The 17,344-nt window shown below is 41.2% G+C and overlaps 1 protein-coding gene across 1 annotated transcript in view; it reads left to right on the forward strand.

Moving 5' to 3' along the window:
- Positions 1 to 15,125: 15,125 nt before the first annotated feature.
- The window catches only part of gria4b (glutamate receptor, ionotropic, AMPA 4b), a 54,468-nt gene continuing 52,249 nt past the window's right edge, over positions 15,126 to 17,344 (forward strand). Inside the window, exon 1 of the mRNA XM_031868983.1 lies at positions 15,126 to 15,155. Within this exon, the coding sequence (XP_031724843.1) occupies positions 15,126 to 15,155 (30 nt within the window). The remainder of the gene's footprint in view (positions 15,156 to 17,344) is intronic.

A 17,344-nucleotide genomic window follows, 5' to 3' on the forward strand; every position in this document is an offset into this window, starting at 1 on the left:
TGCATATTTCACAACAACAGTGAAAGTGAGATGGTGCTTTGTGTGAGAAACCCCCAGGAAAGAAGATGAGATGAAGTCTTCTCTCATTCAACAATTACACTCAAAGAGTGTGTGTGTGTGTGTGTGTGTGTGTGTGTGTGTGTGTGTGTGTGTGAGAGAGTGTGAAGAGGATTGGATGTCCATGCTCCTCTGAACACCCAGATGGTGTTTGCCAGTGATGCAGTTTTTTGCTTCAACCTTCAATCCTTCATCACATACTGTAGACCCTCCACACACACACACACACACACACACACACACACACACACACACACACACTCCATGTTGGGTCTTTCCATGCTCCCTGTTGGTGCAGCCCAACACCGTGGCGTCGTGTTCAGGCATGACTCTCTCCTCATTAACCCTCCCATCTGGATGCATGTTGTGGTGGATTTTAAATGGAGGCATGCCTTCCAAGCACCGTCACTCAATCACCACTTCCTCTCCTCTCTTTTCTACCTCTCCTCTCCTTGTTCACACTGGGGTTTTCTCACTCTCTCATGTGGTTTGTTGTCCGAGTCTTTCTCTTTCTCTTTTTCTCTCTCTTTCTCTCTCTTTCTGTGGTTCCCCTTAAGCCTCTCAGGTTTTCTCATCTCAAAGGGTCAGACTCATAATTGATGCTGATTGTTGATGTTTCATTCAAAATCCGACTGTTCAATCACCGCCTTCCGTCTCTGAAGTGGTAGAAGCACAATCACGAGCTAGCGTCAATAAGAAAAATACATTTCCAGTTGTTTCTGCCATGTATGAGTTAAAGCTCTTTACATGTTTAGCCACGCTAGCGGCGTCCCTCTAGGATTGTCAGTTGGTCAGTTCACCACTTTGATCCTGAATGAAATATAGATTAAACCTACCAGCATGCTCAGGATAAATTGTAACCTTGGTGATCCCAACTTTTCATCTAGTGCCTTCGTCTGCTCGTCGTTTCAATTTGTCCAGTAATACTTGGTTGCATTGCACAGAAACTAACGACAAACCCATCAGCCTGATCTGTGATGCAGATCCTGCTAATTGCTCATTTCCATGTTGCATCCATCAATTATCTTCCAACTATCTGGGGCTGGATCGCCGGAGTAGCAGGCTTAGCCGGGTATTCCAAACATCCCTCTTACCAGCAACGTTTACCAGTTCTTCCTGGGGGACCCCGAGCCGTTCCCAAGCCAGAAGAGATATGGTATCTCTCCAGCGTGTTCTAGTTCTACCCTGTGGCCTCTTACTAGTTGGACAAAGTAGCCGTCCAGGAGGCATCATGCTCAGATGCCCTAACCACCTCAGCTGGCCCCTTAAGACACAAAGGAGCAGAGGCTCTACTCCGAGCTCCCTCCAGATGTCTGAGTCCAGCCATCCAACGAAGGAAGCTCATTTTGGCTGATTGTATTCACAATCTCATTCTTTTAGGTCACAACACAAAGCTCTTGACCATATATGAGAGGGTCTGACAGATGGTAAGTCGAAAGCTTTGCCTTCCAACTCAGCTCCCTCTAAACTACACCGCACTGAATCGCCTGTCCATCTCCTGCTCCACTTTACCCTCACTCGTGAACAAGACCCCGGGATACTTGAACTCCCTCGCTTGGGCTCGTGGCTCGCATGTTATCAAACTTTAAAATTCACATGCTTACACACTAAACTAAGACAGCAAACAACGTAACAATGTACCTGCTGAACTTCATCATCCATTTGTTTCAGTTTCAGCGCCTTTTTTATTTTTTTCTGCTTCCTCCCATCTGTCTCATCATGTCTCTGTTTAAACTGTCTTCCCATTAATACATGCCCGAGTATGTACTATGGCTTGTATTAGTGTGTGTGTGTGTGTGTGTGTGTGTGTGTGTGTGTTGGTAAGCCTGAAGGTCATTGTTGGTTGACATCTTTTTCATCCACCCCATGACCTTCTATGTTTAAAATCCAAGGGTGATAGCATCTCATTACTGAATTAATCACTTTTTGCGCACATTAACGTTTTTTAAATGAATTTATGTGCGTGTTCGTTAACGTGGTGTTTTTCTCATTTTTACATGTATATTTTTTCCACATTGAGTATTGCTTTAAGTTTTATTGGGCCCATTTTCCTTTAGAGGGACAGAGTGAAAATCAGACATTTAATGCCAGTATTCACAGTTTGTTTGAAAAATAGCAAAAATAGCAAATGGGAAAAGATAAGATTGCAGCGTTTTGCACATGCATACACCATTATGTTGTCATTTAGAAGATGACCTTGTCAGTGGAAGGCTCTCTTATCTTATTGCATATTGTTATTAGCTATAATTAATGCACATACATAAGCACCCTCTGCAGATGTATATGCATCACTGAAATATACAGCATTTAGATGAAGCCATTGCAGCATTTTGTTCCCATTTTCTCGTGTTGATCAAAGGCAGCCAAGAGATGGAAAGCTCCTCCTGGCATTCCCTGGCAATCCAAGTTGACGATTACTTTAAGTTCTAAATAACTGCCTGCCCTCCTCCTCCTCCTCCTCTTCCTCCCTCCCTCTACCATGCCTTTGCTGGGTAACTCTGCAAATATATTGTGTGCTTTTTGATATTTTCTGCTTGTCTGAGCTGCTTTCAGCGCTTTCTAAAAATAGGGCAAGTATATCGCTACAGTGCAAGGTAGGGGCAGGACAGAACATGTGAGCTGTGTGACAGCAGTGGTGGGACTGGACCACATTCATAGGAATGTAGATGAAACACTATGTTCTTCAATGGAAGTGTCTTTAAGGCAATGTGGCAAATAATCTTAATAATTACGTTGTCTGTTACTAGTTTGTTAAATACAATAACACTGCAATCTATTTAATCCCTGAAATAAATCTGACCTCGCTGGAGTTGTTTTTAACAGACACGCGTCAATTCATTTCTTGAGGCTGTAATTTGTAATTTATCTCAAAGTATTTATCTCATAGCAATGTACAGGCTAGATTATAAGATATCATTATGAGATATCAAGTTAAAAAATTTAAATTTTATTGTAAAGGTATAACCAAAGTAAATATCTTTCTAAAGAGAAAGAAAGGGTTCTGGGGAGCATCAATGTACTCAGTAAATTGCACGTCGCTCTCCCTCTGTGTGTTGTAATCTCAGTTTCTCTGTGCTTTGTTTACATAGCTGATCCGTGGTGGTTAGTGCTGATATGAGCCGCGTGGCAATTCATTAATCAGAGATGCTGTATGCTTTGAATTTGGAATTAGGCACCTTAAAAAAAAAAAAAAAAGAAGAAGCAACCTGTGTGGATAAAAGCGACAAATACCATAATGAATGGAAGTTGGGAGTGTGATGTAATTGAAATATAGAGGCTAAGGTTACATCAAGGGAGGAAGGCTGGGAAGCTGCAGGGAGGTAAAAAGCGCGTCTAGATTCTGGTGTGTTGTTCCACTCTCTGTACTGCCCTCTCTCTGCCCTGAACCTCTTCATCCTCTTGTCCCTCATTTTCCTGACTCATAGCTTTGTTTTACAGCCCCCCCCCCACACACACACACACACACACACACACACACATTGCTTTCCATGAATATTCATGTTCGTTTGCCTAAATCCTTTCCTCTCATTGTGTACTCCGTTTCTCTGAAGACAGAGCTTCAGTAAGACCTTGTGTATGTGTGTGTGTGTGTGTGTGTGTGCATGTGCATGTGTGTGCGTGTGTGCATGTGCATGTGTGTGCATGTGTGCACATGTGTGTGTGCATGTTCCCAGTGAGCTCCATGCATATCTGAGGATGAGCAGATCTGACAGCATCAGCCGAAAAAGAACTGTTGTCCTCATACCAAGAATCTTCCAGCTCTGTTAGTGTGTATATACATGCATGCATATTGGTGTGTGTGTGTGTGGGGGGGGGGGGTGAGCGCTGTCTCACTAATCAGTGAAGCAGAGTGTTTCTTCAACCAGTGCGCTTCCTCTTTCTCAATGCCCTTGCCCATAATGTCTCAGTGTGTGTGCACACGTGTGTCCGCTCATGTATGCACTACTACGACTTTAAACTGATCCTATTAGCAATAATATTCCTCTGTGGGTAGCTAGTTCGGGCCCTATGGCGCAGCTCGGGCCTCACAGCAGACCAGCAGCCACTGAGCTGAGCAGGTGGAGGCCTTGTGGTGCAGCTCTTCCCCCAGGCCCAGGCAGTGCTCTCTGACCATGCAGTGAGTCATTAGCCATTAGCTAACCTGCAAACAGAGAGTCTGTAATATGACATCATCTTACATTATCTATGGCACTCCCCACTGACCACGCACCTTAAAGTTACCATATTGTTTGTCTTTATTTAAACTGTCACATGATAAAAAAATGAATAAAATATATAAAACATTTAGTCAATAGTAGCAGTAATTCAAGTGGTCTGAGCAAAAATAGACTTCCGGGCCTCATCTTGGTTCTGTTTTCCGGCTTTAGAAAATCTAGCCAGTAACCGGAGTCTTTGGCCAATTACAGGTCATTTCAGAAAGAGGGCGTTCCTATTGGATGTTCCGGAGCAATAAGGAGCATTTTTTCCCTATGATTTGTAAGCGGATTTATGGATATTTATTAGGGGTAGATGGAGCTAATGATACCCGCAGGAAGTATAAGTCATGCGGAATCTAAAAATATGTGTAACATGTCTGCGTGTTTGGATTTGACCGAGACATGACCGAGTTATGAGTCAGAGAGGGAGCACACGTTTGGATGCAAATGACGTGTGACATAAATAGCCCTTTCATCTCGGTTATTTCTGTAACTGCTGACATTTAAACCATGGATAAAATCAACCATTTTCTCTCAAAGACATATTGCTTTCTGCAAAATAGTAAAAAAGATAATAAAGGTTATTTTAAATCCTCCTTTAAATAAATGTAGTTATTAAATGGATTCAAAGTGTTTTTTTGATTTTTTTAAATCATGTTTTTGCTTTTGTTTTCCAACATATAGCCTAAAATATAGCTCCAATATATTGAAGGAATTATTTCCCTATGTATCATTGATGCTTATCCATGTGCAATAGGTAGTACAGCAGCTGTTGGGTGACGCTGGTGATGTCTGTATTGGAAGAACCTCGACTATATTTGCCAAGTCACCTGTGGAGCAGAGAAATGTCCAGCAGCTGCTGTAAATCAGGCCGCACAGATATGAAGCAGCGGCAGCAGCGGTGGTGCTCGTCAGGGGAGCTTATTGGATTTCTCACTGACATGCTCACATGTTTTATGAGTGTGTGTGCGTCTCAGTGTCTTCCATGTGAGGGTTGGACCCATTTAAGCTGTTAGAGCATCATATTTAAACGCATGAGAGCATTGAGTTCATAGAGGCTTGTGAAGAAATAGAAGGTAGGAGGGATGTCTTCGGGCGAGAGGGTTGTCTGTAAATACGGAACTCGCTGCTTCACTTCTCCTACAGTTTTATTCTATACTGTTGGAAGTTATGCGAATGGGAAGATCTAAAGAAATATATAAATAAACAGAGAATCCCCCGGGAGGGGAGTGGTAGAAAAAAGGAAAAAAACTTCATTGTATTGCTTAAACAATAAACTGGCCTTTAGTAATGCATGAACACACCAAAATCTATCATGGGCAGAATAGCTGCTGTCAAAATGACCTTTTCGCAATGATCCCGACTCAACCCTAATCAGCAATTATCTTTTGGCGAGTACAATGCAGGCCAAAAGTACACAAATAAGACCCTAGTAAACGAGAACTCCTTTTCAGAGACAAAGTTGATAAAATGGTTGGTCTACCAAAAAACGTCTTTTCTCATGAAGGGACTAAAAATAAAAAAGGACACAAATGGGGACACATACATGGAAAATATCTACAAATAACATGCTGTACACACTTCAATGTGAAATTATTGCACATCCTGGCACATAAAGTGATATTAATTCATGGTCATTTTCCAGTCAACCATTGAAAAACACAGATTTCATGCTTTAGCTTGACGTAATATGAATGTTCCTCAGCTGAGATATTAATTTGTGTGAAGGCTCCGTGTGAGTGTCTCTGAGCGGACACCAGCTCGTGGCGCAGTAGCTACTTAATAGTCTGTTTTTTCACACTTTGTCAATATTTGGCAGCCATCTGTCTATCAAATTCCCCTCTGCTGAAATGTGGTTTCCTTGAAAACAAAATCTGTCGGCTGACTTCGACGGCATGTTGATTGTAGAACTCGACATCTCCTCAACTCCATCAACAGTGGTCGTCTATCCAGGAGAGGGAGGGTTCCTTTAAGTGGCTCTAATGGATGACCATGTGAAAAATATGGTTTTATCGTAGTGATAAAATTACAGAGAATTATCACCTGAATTTACAGCTCCCCTCTGCTTTACAGAGCTTTACACTGAGTTTCAGGTCATTGTCTGTCCGGCCCGCTACGGTTCTGGTTCACTCTTTTATTTTATATTTTCTTTTGGTTTTCTGGTTTATGAACGCTGCAGGCAGCTGTTTTCAGTGAGAAATAAGGCTGATATGATTCATCGAGGAACTCAAAATTAGCTTGTTGACTTTAGCGGTTAGCACAGTCCTGCTTGGAGACATAGCAAAGGGAAACAGCCAATGATAACGGAGGTTGCATTCAGTTACATTATGATATGTTCAAGCTCTGTCCAGTAAATAAAGTATTGTGCAATGGTAAAGTATAACATTGTCATAGGGCATCAAATAGTGTAGCAAAAGTAATTGTGTAAATTGTAGTTATTGTTGAGAAACTTGAATAAATACCGTGGTTCTCACAGCAATATGAAATAGATATGAAATAGAGAGATCCCCTCTCTATTATGACCTATTTCATGTCCTAACAATAGTTTTAACATAGTTTAAACAAATAAGATTTCCTTTTTATCAAAACAAATATTGAATCAAAAATACAATGATGTACGTATTTCCTAACAATTCTGTGCAGTTGTCTCAAATTGTAAATTCTTTGGTCTTGTTTCAGTCATCTTTGGATCACTTTCAAGGCGCTGAACAAGTAAAGTTTGATTTATTAAAACTGTCGGATTTACTTCATTAAGGAAGCAACAGTGGGGCTGACCTCGTCCTTTTTATGTGCTGATAGCCTGTGTGAAATATGTAGCCGTGGAACACAAGAAGCGGTGCTGATACTGTTATTGATTTTCTTTCACATTTACAAGAACGTGATATACAAGTTCATACACTGACAGATAATGCAGGGCCCTGCTGGGACGGCCACAAGCCACGCGGTGGCAAGAATGGCGTCCTGTGCATCGGACCACTTTATAGTTTTAGTCTGCTCCACTCTGCGCATTGTGAAAACCATTATTGTTCTACACTGTTAGATTCTAATCTTATTCCTGGACTGTTTAGTTGCATGTTTTTTGTTTTTTTCCCCCCCATATCTGCCAGACGTTATTGTAGCTGTTCTTGTTGTGATGTGATGAATCCTCTGCTTGACCCATCTGGATCAACAGCACTGCCGGCAACCCCTGAAAGTACCAGGAGCTTGAGGTTTAGGATTTGGTATCACCCACTGAGCGGTGCTGGAATTTAGTTCCCTAGTTGGAAATAAAGGCAGAACTTATGACTAGAGGCCTTTTTCACAGCACATTTTCTTTTGACTTGTAATATTTGTAAAAGCAAAGGTGTTACTTACAACATTAACGGTGACTCTGTTCTGTTTAAGTTTCCCAGCAAGTCATGGCGGCGATCCGGCATGCACAAACCCACAACCGTTAAACGGAATGAAATTTAGCCATCATTAATTTTTTCATTATTTACACCTGTGAGCTTTTTGTACTGTGACATGTTTAAAAAGGGCTTATGGCTGCACACTATGCTATGGGGCTATAATGTCATTTGGCGCTTATGCTAAAAAAATGTCAGAGTTTCACGTTAATCATCACTTCTTCCTCTGCAAGAGCAAAAGTCTTAGCAGGAAGAGCGGCCAGCTTGATTGACTGTTATCCATCACCTCCTAATAACCTCCCCCCCCTCTCTTTCTCCCTCTTTCTCTGACTTACTCTCATACCCCCGTTAGCTCATGTTTTATGGATGCTAAGTGGTAAAGGATTTATGAGGAGTTTAGTTCACTCATCCCTCGGTGGTTGCACTTAAAATATTGCATAGTTTGGAGCGTTTTGTGCCTCTTGAGGATCTCTCTGTGGATCCCTGCTACATTATTAGCTGGTACACGTGTTGTCGTTTTGTTTTTTTCTCCTTAAAAATCGAATGTGTGTTTCACCTCCCTTTTTTCCATCAAGGTATTGCTGGTATATAGAGGCCAATTGGCCAGTGGCGGTGCCGGTGGCTGCTGTATGGCTGACTTACGGTCATAGCGGTATTTGACCCATCTGTCACATGCTTCTCCCACAGGGGCAACAGCATAGGACACATTCCACTGGCTGCAGCGTGCACTTAATGTAATTGTGTAGCTCCAGTTCACTTTCTGATTGTGTGATTTTATGCGTGTCACCAAAATCAACCAACATTTCGCCAATATCTTTGGCATATGATGGATATGATGCAGTTTGTTAGATTGCATTTGTTTACTGCATGGTTTGTGATGAAGCTTTTTGAATAGATTCCACACAGGCGTACGTAAGTATGTTCTTCTGTTTGTTTTAGTTGCCGTTATTTTTCTTCAGGTTTGTGTTTTATCTGCAATGTAGATTTGTCTTTCTTGGCGCACCAAAAAAAGAAATTTGTCCTGACAGGATAGTGAAAATGAGATCTTGTGCAGTGCTTTAAGGCTCGTACCATAGTTGTGACACCCTGGGTTTTAACCAGCTTCCTCCTTGTATTTGTGTGCACAAACACGCAAGGCTACCTCAAATTCTCTTAGCATTCAACCTCAGGCTGCCTGATTGTGGATAGGAAAATGGGTGGAGGGAAATGGAGGGGCTGCAAGAGCAAGAGGAGGAAGAGTGTTTAAATGATGTGCAGAGCAGAGCTTCATCTTATCTCTCGCCCTGCAACACCACTCTTTAACCCAGAGCACGGTGGGAGACAGAGTCAAGCAGACAGAATACGGCACTGCACGGTGCATGTGTGTGTGTTCATGAGTACATGTATGTACACGTGTGTGTGTGTGTGTGTGTGTGTGTGTATGTATTGAGACGTGGTCTGTCAGTGGCACTCATGCATGTTGGGAAATGTTCTCTCTCCCTCTCTGTCTTTGTGTGTTTGATGCCAAAGGAAAACTCATGCGCACAAATGCGTACATGCACTTGAATGCACACAAGCACATGGCACAAAGGCCTCATTCAATCTGACACACACAGGAAATGAAGGAGGCAGCAGTGTGTTGTTATCTGTCACAGGGACCCAGACGCTCTACGTACTTAGTCATTTTCAGATACTCTTCGTGTCTGCTTTGCCGCTCTCCGTATAGCTGCTGGTGTAACACAATACTGATTCAGTCTACAGCCAGTCAGCTCCAGTTTCTGTTCTATCTCAGTCTGTGCAAATGAGGTTATGTTTTCTGTCCCACTGGTTTGTTTGTTTATTTGTTTGTTAGTAAGAAGGATATTTGGGCAAAAGTCTTGCAATGGACAAAAGAAACAAGATCACATTTTGTGGCAGATCTTGATTCCTTGAATATGATTTCTCAACATTGCATTATTGGTAAGTTTGGTATTTTCTAATGAACTACTTGTATTTTGATGCTACAGATTGGAAAATATGTTCTATTATTAAAACGACTGATTTAGTGTGATTATTCAGCCTTGCCTTTGTTGGGGTTGGTGGTGGTTTCAACGGTGGATCATGATGGCGCTGGTCGTATCAGCCCATAGCATGAATGTGCACAGGCAGAAAAAACATGCAAACATAATGGAAATGTCATGCAAGAAGGTCGCTGTAAATACCTTGTTTCTCTGCAACAAAGACATTTCTGGGAAGTGTTGTCCTTGTCCACTGTACAATATAATTGTAATAGCACTGTTTTTAGTGTCATTGCAATTTGTTATTACAAAAGCTGTGGCTGATGGGGACGTCATTCGTTTGCCCAGGTATTTGGTCATAGAAGTCTATGAATGTGTGTGCCAAATTTCATGGCTATCCATCCAAAAGTTGTTAATATTTCAACAAAAGCATGGCAAATAAAATGTGTTGTGTTGTCATAGGAGTCATGTACAGTCATTCATTGAGTGGTAGCATTGGCTCACCACTAGTTTTACTGGTGAGGAAAAGGTGTAATTGCCATAATTTAAGTTTTATCGTTGTGGGTCAGATACATTGATGATGATTCAGTTGTCCAGCTGACGCAATGGGAACCTGTTCAACCCAGTAATTTACCCTTTAAATGAAGGGAATGTGAGCTTCATTGAAGCCGCTACATTGTGTCTGACCGCGTCAATAGAGGTGTTGAATTGAGAGAGGGAATTGAGCGATTGCTTGCTGCTATGTTCAAAATGGCTGCCTGCCCAGTGTGAGCGCTGTGTACGGTCGGTAAAATACTGATGGTTTCTTTTCATCTGGTCTGCTCAGACGAGAGGTCTGTATTGATTTTTACTGTGTCGAAATTACTACGGACACAAAGGGTCTTCGTTCTTGTCCTAGCCATTATTTTTCATAAAAGACCTGCACTCATGTTGCTTGCCTCTTTTGTGAATTGATGAAGACATCTTATGGCTTTTGCACTTCAAGAGCTGATGATGATAGAAAATACCACCATAAATGGCATCTTGCAAAAACTCCAGTCACCAGATCATACCTAGAAAGTTTACTACACACAATATACTTTTCTGAAAATCTCAAACTATCCGTCCTTTGAAATATTGCTAGTTTAAGCAACTATTTAACAGTTGGTGTCAACTTTATTTCAGTTCAATATCGTGCTTACAGTATAGCTGATTATGAAGCAGTTTATAACCGTCATAAATAAAGAGCCAAAGATGGTGCTCCATCAATCCAATAAAATATGTGAAACATATTCATACAGCAGTATGAATGATGAATCATGCAATAATATCATAAAGATGGTACACACTTTTTACTTCAGCTTCAAACAAAGGGACTGGTATCATTCTATATTTGTATTATTGTCAGCTAAATTTATAAAATCTTTACAGAATCAATTCTTATTCTGTTTTTGCTATTTTCAAAACCATCTACTACATATATTGACAGTTGTGTTGGTCAATAATGTGTACTGTAAGTCATTCCAAATTTGATCTTGTGGATCTTTATTATTGCAAAAGTAATAAAATGGGTATATAAGCTGTAGGTATTGTTTTGGTGCCTAACAAGCAATAAATTTAGCACATTGAAATTTAAAAGGCTGATGGATCTTGAGGAGTTACTGTGGGTGAAATCGAGGAAGCCATAAATATTGTAGGCTAACTATGCCCCTATTCATTAGTCACCATTCCACTTCTCCCCTGAAATGTAATTGATTCTAACGGGTTTGGATATTTCCCTGGCAAATGATTTGAGCTCCAAAGACATTGCCATAACTCAAGATTCAGCGGATTGACTCCCCGGCAGAGAGCGATGGCTGTATTTGCTCTAAAACAAGTGATAAATAATGGAGGTTTGTTCTGTGCAGCTGAGATCGATATATTGACGGGGCAGAGGTCGGGGGCAGCCATCATCAAACTGCCCTCTGCTGTGGGCGGGTTCTGACACCAGGGGGACCGAGGGGAAAACGTGTCACTGGCACAGACTTTATCTAACCGTCCACGGATTTACACAGAGCACTGATGACAAAGCAGTTTAGCCGCCCAAAGTCCCGCTCGTCAACAGGAACAGACTGGGATAAGCTTACCTCACCTTAGCATATAGCCTAGCAAGGTTTGGCTCAGCATGATCCCGACAGAAGACGACCTACAGCCAAATTCACTCACACTCACTCACAGGTCTATTTTTGCTCGAAGAGTTGGTTTCAGACGAGTGTTATGTAAAATGACAGGAGAGCTTCTGTTGCGTTGCTCTGTTAGTGTGTCACACGCAAAATGTCTGGCCCATTGATCAGCGTGAGCTGCAGTGAGTGTGTGTGTGCTCTGACCTGTTTATGCAGTGGAGTGTGAGGCCAGCGGATGCTGTTTCAGGGTCAGTGCTGGTGTGGGACTAAATGGACCAGTCCAGGAGGCCGGCCTGTCACTAGCGGCCTCCCCCTCACTGTCAGTAGTACTGCTGTCACATCACTACTAGGTCATACGGAGCAAACTCTTTGATACAGCTTGACTCTTCGCTACTATTGGCCGCTGCTGTCACTTTGCGATCCTCTTCTGGATTTTCTGTGAATACGTGTGTCTTAAAACGCACATCTCAGACTGAGTACAAATCACTGTGTGTCTTAAAACGCACATCTCAGACTGAGTACAAATCACTGTGTGTCTTAAAACGCACATCTCAGACTGAGTACAAATCACTGAGACAATTTTTGTTGTAAAATAGTTTGTCCCGTTTTCCCACAAAGAACCCCTGAGGCTACAAATATCACTAAAAATGAGTTGAGTACATTATACAGTGGGATTTTAAAACCTTACAATATTGTTTCCCATTACATCTGGTCAAAGAGTATGTCCCAGTTTTTTTGTTTTATATACATGCTGCGTTCAATTTGCCTCGGAAATAGGAATGAAGTCACACCAGAGTTGACTGTGTTCAATTACATCAAGTTGAAAAACTTAATAGCAACAGATAGAAGTTGGGCAGCACTGTGTCTACGACTGATTTAACGAGGCATAATGAATAAATAATAACAGTATATTACTACAGCTTTTTTTTATTGTTGATCTGGGGAATTGGAATATTCAATTTCCTAGTTGGAAATTCCAACATTTCGTCAAATCTGATGTGAAATATTTTGAGGGAAAATCATTTGAAGATTTTGCTTTTGCTTTTGCATCACACTTTACATTACCACTGTACACAGTGCGATTAACAAACGGTGTATATATGGAAATATTTTTCCTCTAGGACTTCCCTTGAAACTGCTATATGTTTTTATTTCGCTTCATTCTCAATAAAATAAAAAACACTTTTCATTAATGAAGTATATGTTTTACATACGAATATACAAAAATATGCTTTACCTTGTGCTTATTTTATATAGACTATTTGTTTATTGAGTTACCAGAAAACATCGTGATATATATTGTTATCGAGATATGAAATTACCTATATTGGGATAGAAGATTTTGGCCTTATCACCTCCCAGCCCTACTCAAACACACTCGTGGGAATAATATTGACGTACAGGTCACCCTGGCTGTCTTTTGTCGTCACTCAGAAATGTTCATGCAACATTAAATAAGAAGAAACTGTGCAGATACTAAATGCTTTCTGCTTTTGGGTAAAAAGAGCCCACGTAGTAAGAACAGTGAGTGACTGAATGGAAAATCTAGAAGTGATCCTTGTGTTTGTCATCAAGGAAACAAACTGAACTAATTACCCGGTGAACAGGCACAGGGCAAGCTGTCAGCTGTTTGTGGTTTCGATGGATTCATCTTTCATTGCTGAGGTAATCTATTTTAATGAAACGCTCATCATCTGCCAACTGGCATGTAGCGTAGCTCGGTCCTGTACCGGAAGCTCTGCCAGAGCTTCTCTGGGCGGAATGGTCTCATTGGCAGCTCCTGCATGTTGTGACATTGAAGGACCTTTCTCATGCTCAGAATTGGACCGAATGTTTATTGTGAAAAACTTCACACGGAATATTGTTGCATCAGAGGTGCCACGTCTGAAAGGTGGCCAATCCGACAGCTGCTTCAGGATTTCAAACCTACTAACGCTGATGTTTTTCATGATGCTTTTAAAACGTTGTGTGTCAAGAAGATGTTTCTCTTTAACGGTGGTCATTTTTAGATAATTGTAATATGTATTTTCTGCTATAATATTGAGTAATGATTCCTTGGAGGGAAGTTCTCAATTAGAGTGAGATCCACCTTGAAACATTATGGATACATAAATTCATCATTTCATTTGTTACTTTAAGTATATTTTGATGCTAATACTTTTGTATTCTTACTAACCTTTGAATGCTTCATTTCTACTTAGAACAAAGTATACACTGTGGTTTTGCTAGCCGTCAGAATATAAGTCTCCACCTAACCCACACAGGATTTTACAGGATCTCACTAAAGTGAGAACAGCAGGAAAGCTTTTATAACCTCATTATAAATTCACCTGTATCTCAACACACAGTTAATCAGTACAGCATAACAGCACATTAACAAAATGCACCGCTCTTGTAGTCGAATAGATAAACTGAGGAGATGAACAGTAACTTAAAATGTATCAGGATGGTTTTTCAGTAGAACTTTTAGAGCTCTGTTATTGACAGGAAATCCTTTTACTCTGCAACAAGAAATGCAAACTTAATATCAGCAATTCATGCTGAAGCTCTGGCTTCGGGGCCCCCTCTGGCCCTTGGGCTCCTGGGCCTAGGCCCGTTATGCCAGTTCGGTAATCCACCCATGCTTGCAATTGATTTAGCAAAACTCACATTAACTTACATGTGAATTGATTTCTTACCATCAGTTATATCCTGTTTTTCCTTCATCATGCTTGTGATGTAAATGTGACAACGAGTGTGTTTGTGATGAATTTCTATCAGTGTTATGATAGTTAATTCCATTACTATGAGTTGAATGGCCCCATTCATCTGACGGTCTCCTGCAAGAGTGGCAGAGACGTCCTTCATTTAAAGGCATGGTAGCGGAGGTTGAAATACAATATTCTTGTTTGTGGTAGTACTGATGTATGATATGTATGTTGTAGTCTAACATAAGCAAATGAGTTAAACCCTGGAGGAATATATCAGGCAGTAATTAGAGACAAACACAGCAGGGGGAGACAAAGTTTGAGCCAGTCTGTCGGGTTTTGATCTCAGATTGGACGGTTTCCTTACATGCATATTCATGTGCTGTTATTCAATCTGGTATTTCTGCAATAATAGCAATGTAGCATCTAGAGAGAGGGTTTTTGTTGACATATGGGGATTCAGGGATGTGTGTGTGGGTGTGTGTGTGTGTGTGTGTGTGTGTATGTGTGTGTGTTGATGTCATCTCATCCCTTGAGGGGACATCAGGGAGCTGTGTGGATTTACCAACCTCTGGACTGCTTTCTTGCTTGAGTAGACGCTCTCTCTACCACGAATCCTGCGGGCCTTCGTCCCTCAATTTGGACACACGCACACACGCACACACACCAACCCTTAGAGTAAATGTTAGTCAATGTGGTCTTCAGGGAGCAGGTGTGTCCATATGTGCAGTTAAAGTCCAACTGCTGTTTTTTTTCTCCAGCAACATATTGTCTTTTGAGATAAAAAAAAGTAATTAAACAGACAAAGGTATGTTTTTAGTTTTAGTTTATCTGTGAAATAACCCAACTTACTTATAGTAAGACAACCCTTCTTTTTGCTTTGAAACAGCTGATTTCTTGTAGCCAATTGGGGGTAGCGGACACAAGTTTTGAATACCACATTTACATATTCATAAAAGTGTTGTCACAAAGTTGTTTATTTACACATCCAACAGGATGACATCCAACCGTAACATTAATTTGACGTCATGTTTGTGTCCACCTGATGACTGTAAGTCCATTATTCACTCTCTTTTTAGCTCTTGTTTGGTTTCCACTTCCTCTTGAGGGAAACATCTGCTACTCCTTCCAGCTACTCGCTGTAACTTTGTGTGTCTGCAGTTTGGTGCTGTAGTGTTCAGTGCATCTTTAGAGCGAATGAGAGCAAAATCAGCAAAGTTGCAGGCTGGGAAAAAACAAACAAACAATGAGCTGAAAGATGCTGAAACGCTGCATAGAGCTGAGGGGATCTACAGAGTCAGTCGACTCCTTTCACATCCAAGTGGTCATATGATTTAGTTTTATTATAAAACATATTTATTATAGCAGTTTTAATGTCTCCTTATGTACCAGTACGGACACGTGTCTTGTGTTGCACCTTCGCTAGCTGAATGACCAAACGAACACTACACAGAGGGAAAAAAGTGCACTTATAAAGACAGTTTGCGGGCTGGAAACCAAATGAACTGTAGCACATTGAACATCTTAAAACATACCTATGTCAACATCTATATGCTTTTTTTCTTCAACACCACTAGAATATGCTGTCTGTCCTTGGCTTTTATACTCATAGTACTTGGCAGCACAGGTTTGTTTAGGTTGATCAAACACGTACACCATCCCGCCCACTCTGAGGCTTGGAGGCGAAAGGAGCAAAAAGACCTGTTTTCTTCATGTCAGCGAAATATTACAAATCCTCTCTAGATGTTTTAATCTATCTCTCTTTAATCTAATCTAGAGCCTTATCTTTTTATGTTGTTACCTGAGGCCACAGTAGTTCTCTGATACACTTGTGAAACTGCGGTAATGTGAGTCGCAGAGTGCAAAGTCGTGGTTTGAAACTAAGGATTACTAACCAAGCTGCGTTATTTGATACATGTGTGTGAGAATGTGTTGGATTGACACTTGACCGTTGGATTCAAACCTTATTTTAATATAACAGACTAGCTTGTGGACCACCTCTGTCGCCTTTCAATTGGACTTGAAGGCGTTTATTTGAGAATAAGTAAATAACTCGTGGGTCTCTCTCTAGTCACGTACAATCCTTTAGATCCATGAAGATAAATAAGAAAATATTTGAAGCAACATCTGGCCAGCCAACACTCACATTTTGTATGAGTCATGACACAAGGAAAAAGCAAACTTTGGTGTTGTTACAACAAACCCCACCACAGTGCAGCCTTGGCTGTCGAGTGTTTTTCCTGATACTGTAGTTTCAAGCACCTCCTTGTACCTTAATTGTGTGTACAACAGAAGAAGCATTGCTTTCTTCTTTCGGTCTGTTGTCTTCTTTGTCTCACTGAGGGAGGAAGCTGCAGGCAGATGAGAAAAGACAGACTCTCTCTCTCTCTACAGTACAGTGGAAACAATGGCTTTGTCAGTAAAGTAGCCCTCTTGTTTGCTTCCCCACCCCCCATTTTCCTTTAACAACAGCAACATCTTGACCTCTTCGTTCAGTTTGCCGCTCGCTCTGATTCTCCTCGTACCCAGAAACTGGCAGAGCATGCTCATTATCTTCCCTTTCTGTTGTTGCTCTGCGTGTGAGTAAAGAAGTGGGCAATTACAGCGCGTCTCTTGAAGACAGCCAAACCTTTCTATAATGAGGAGATCTCCTTGAGCAGGACACACTGGGTATGTGCGCGCCGCACAACTTGTGTAGACTTTACCAAATTGGGAAGTTTCCATTTAATTCAAAGTCCGACTAATAAAACACAACAGACGCAGGTTCAGTTTGTGTTGTTTTGATGTCATGAAGCCGTGCGTGATGAGTTTTGTTAATGGGGAAGAGGTCCTCTAGTATACATCTACACAACAGTGAGGGGAATGATTCAGTGCACCAGTAGGAAATGTTGTTGCTGTTTG

This window comes from Anarrhichthys ocellatus, unplaced genomic scaffold (assembly GCF_004355925.1).
Source record: "Anarrhichthys ocellatus isolate YVR2014 unplaced genomic scaffold, GSC_Weel_1.0 scaffold45, whole genome shotgun sequence".
Lineage (NCBI taxonomy): Eukaryota > Metazoa > Chordata > Actinopteri > Perciformes > Anarhichadidae > Anarrhichthys > Anarrhichthys ocellatus.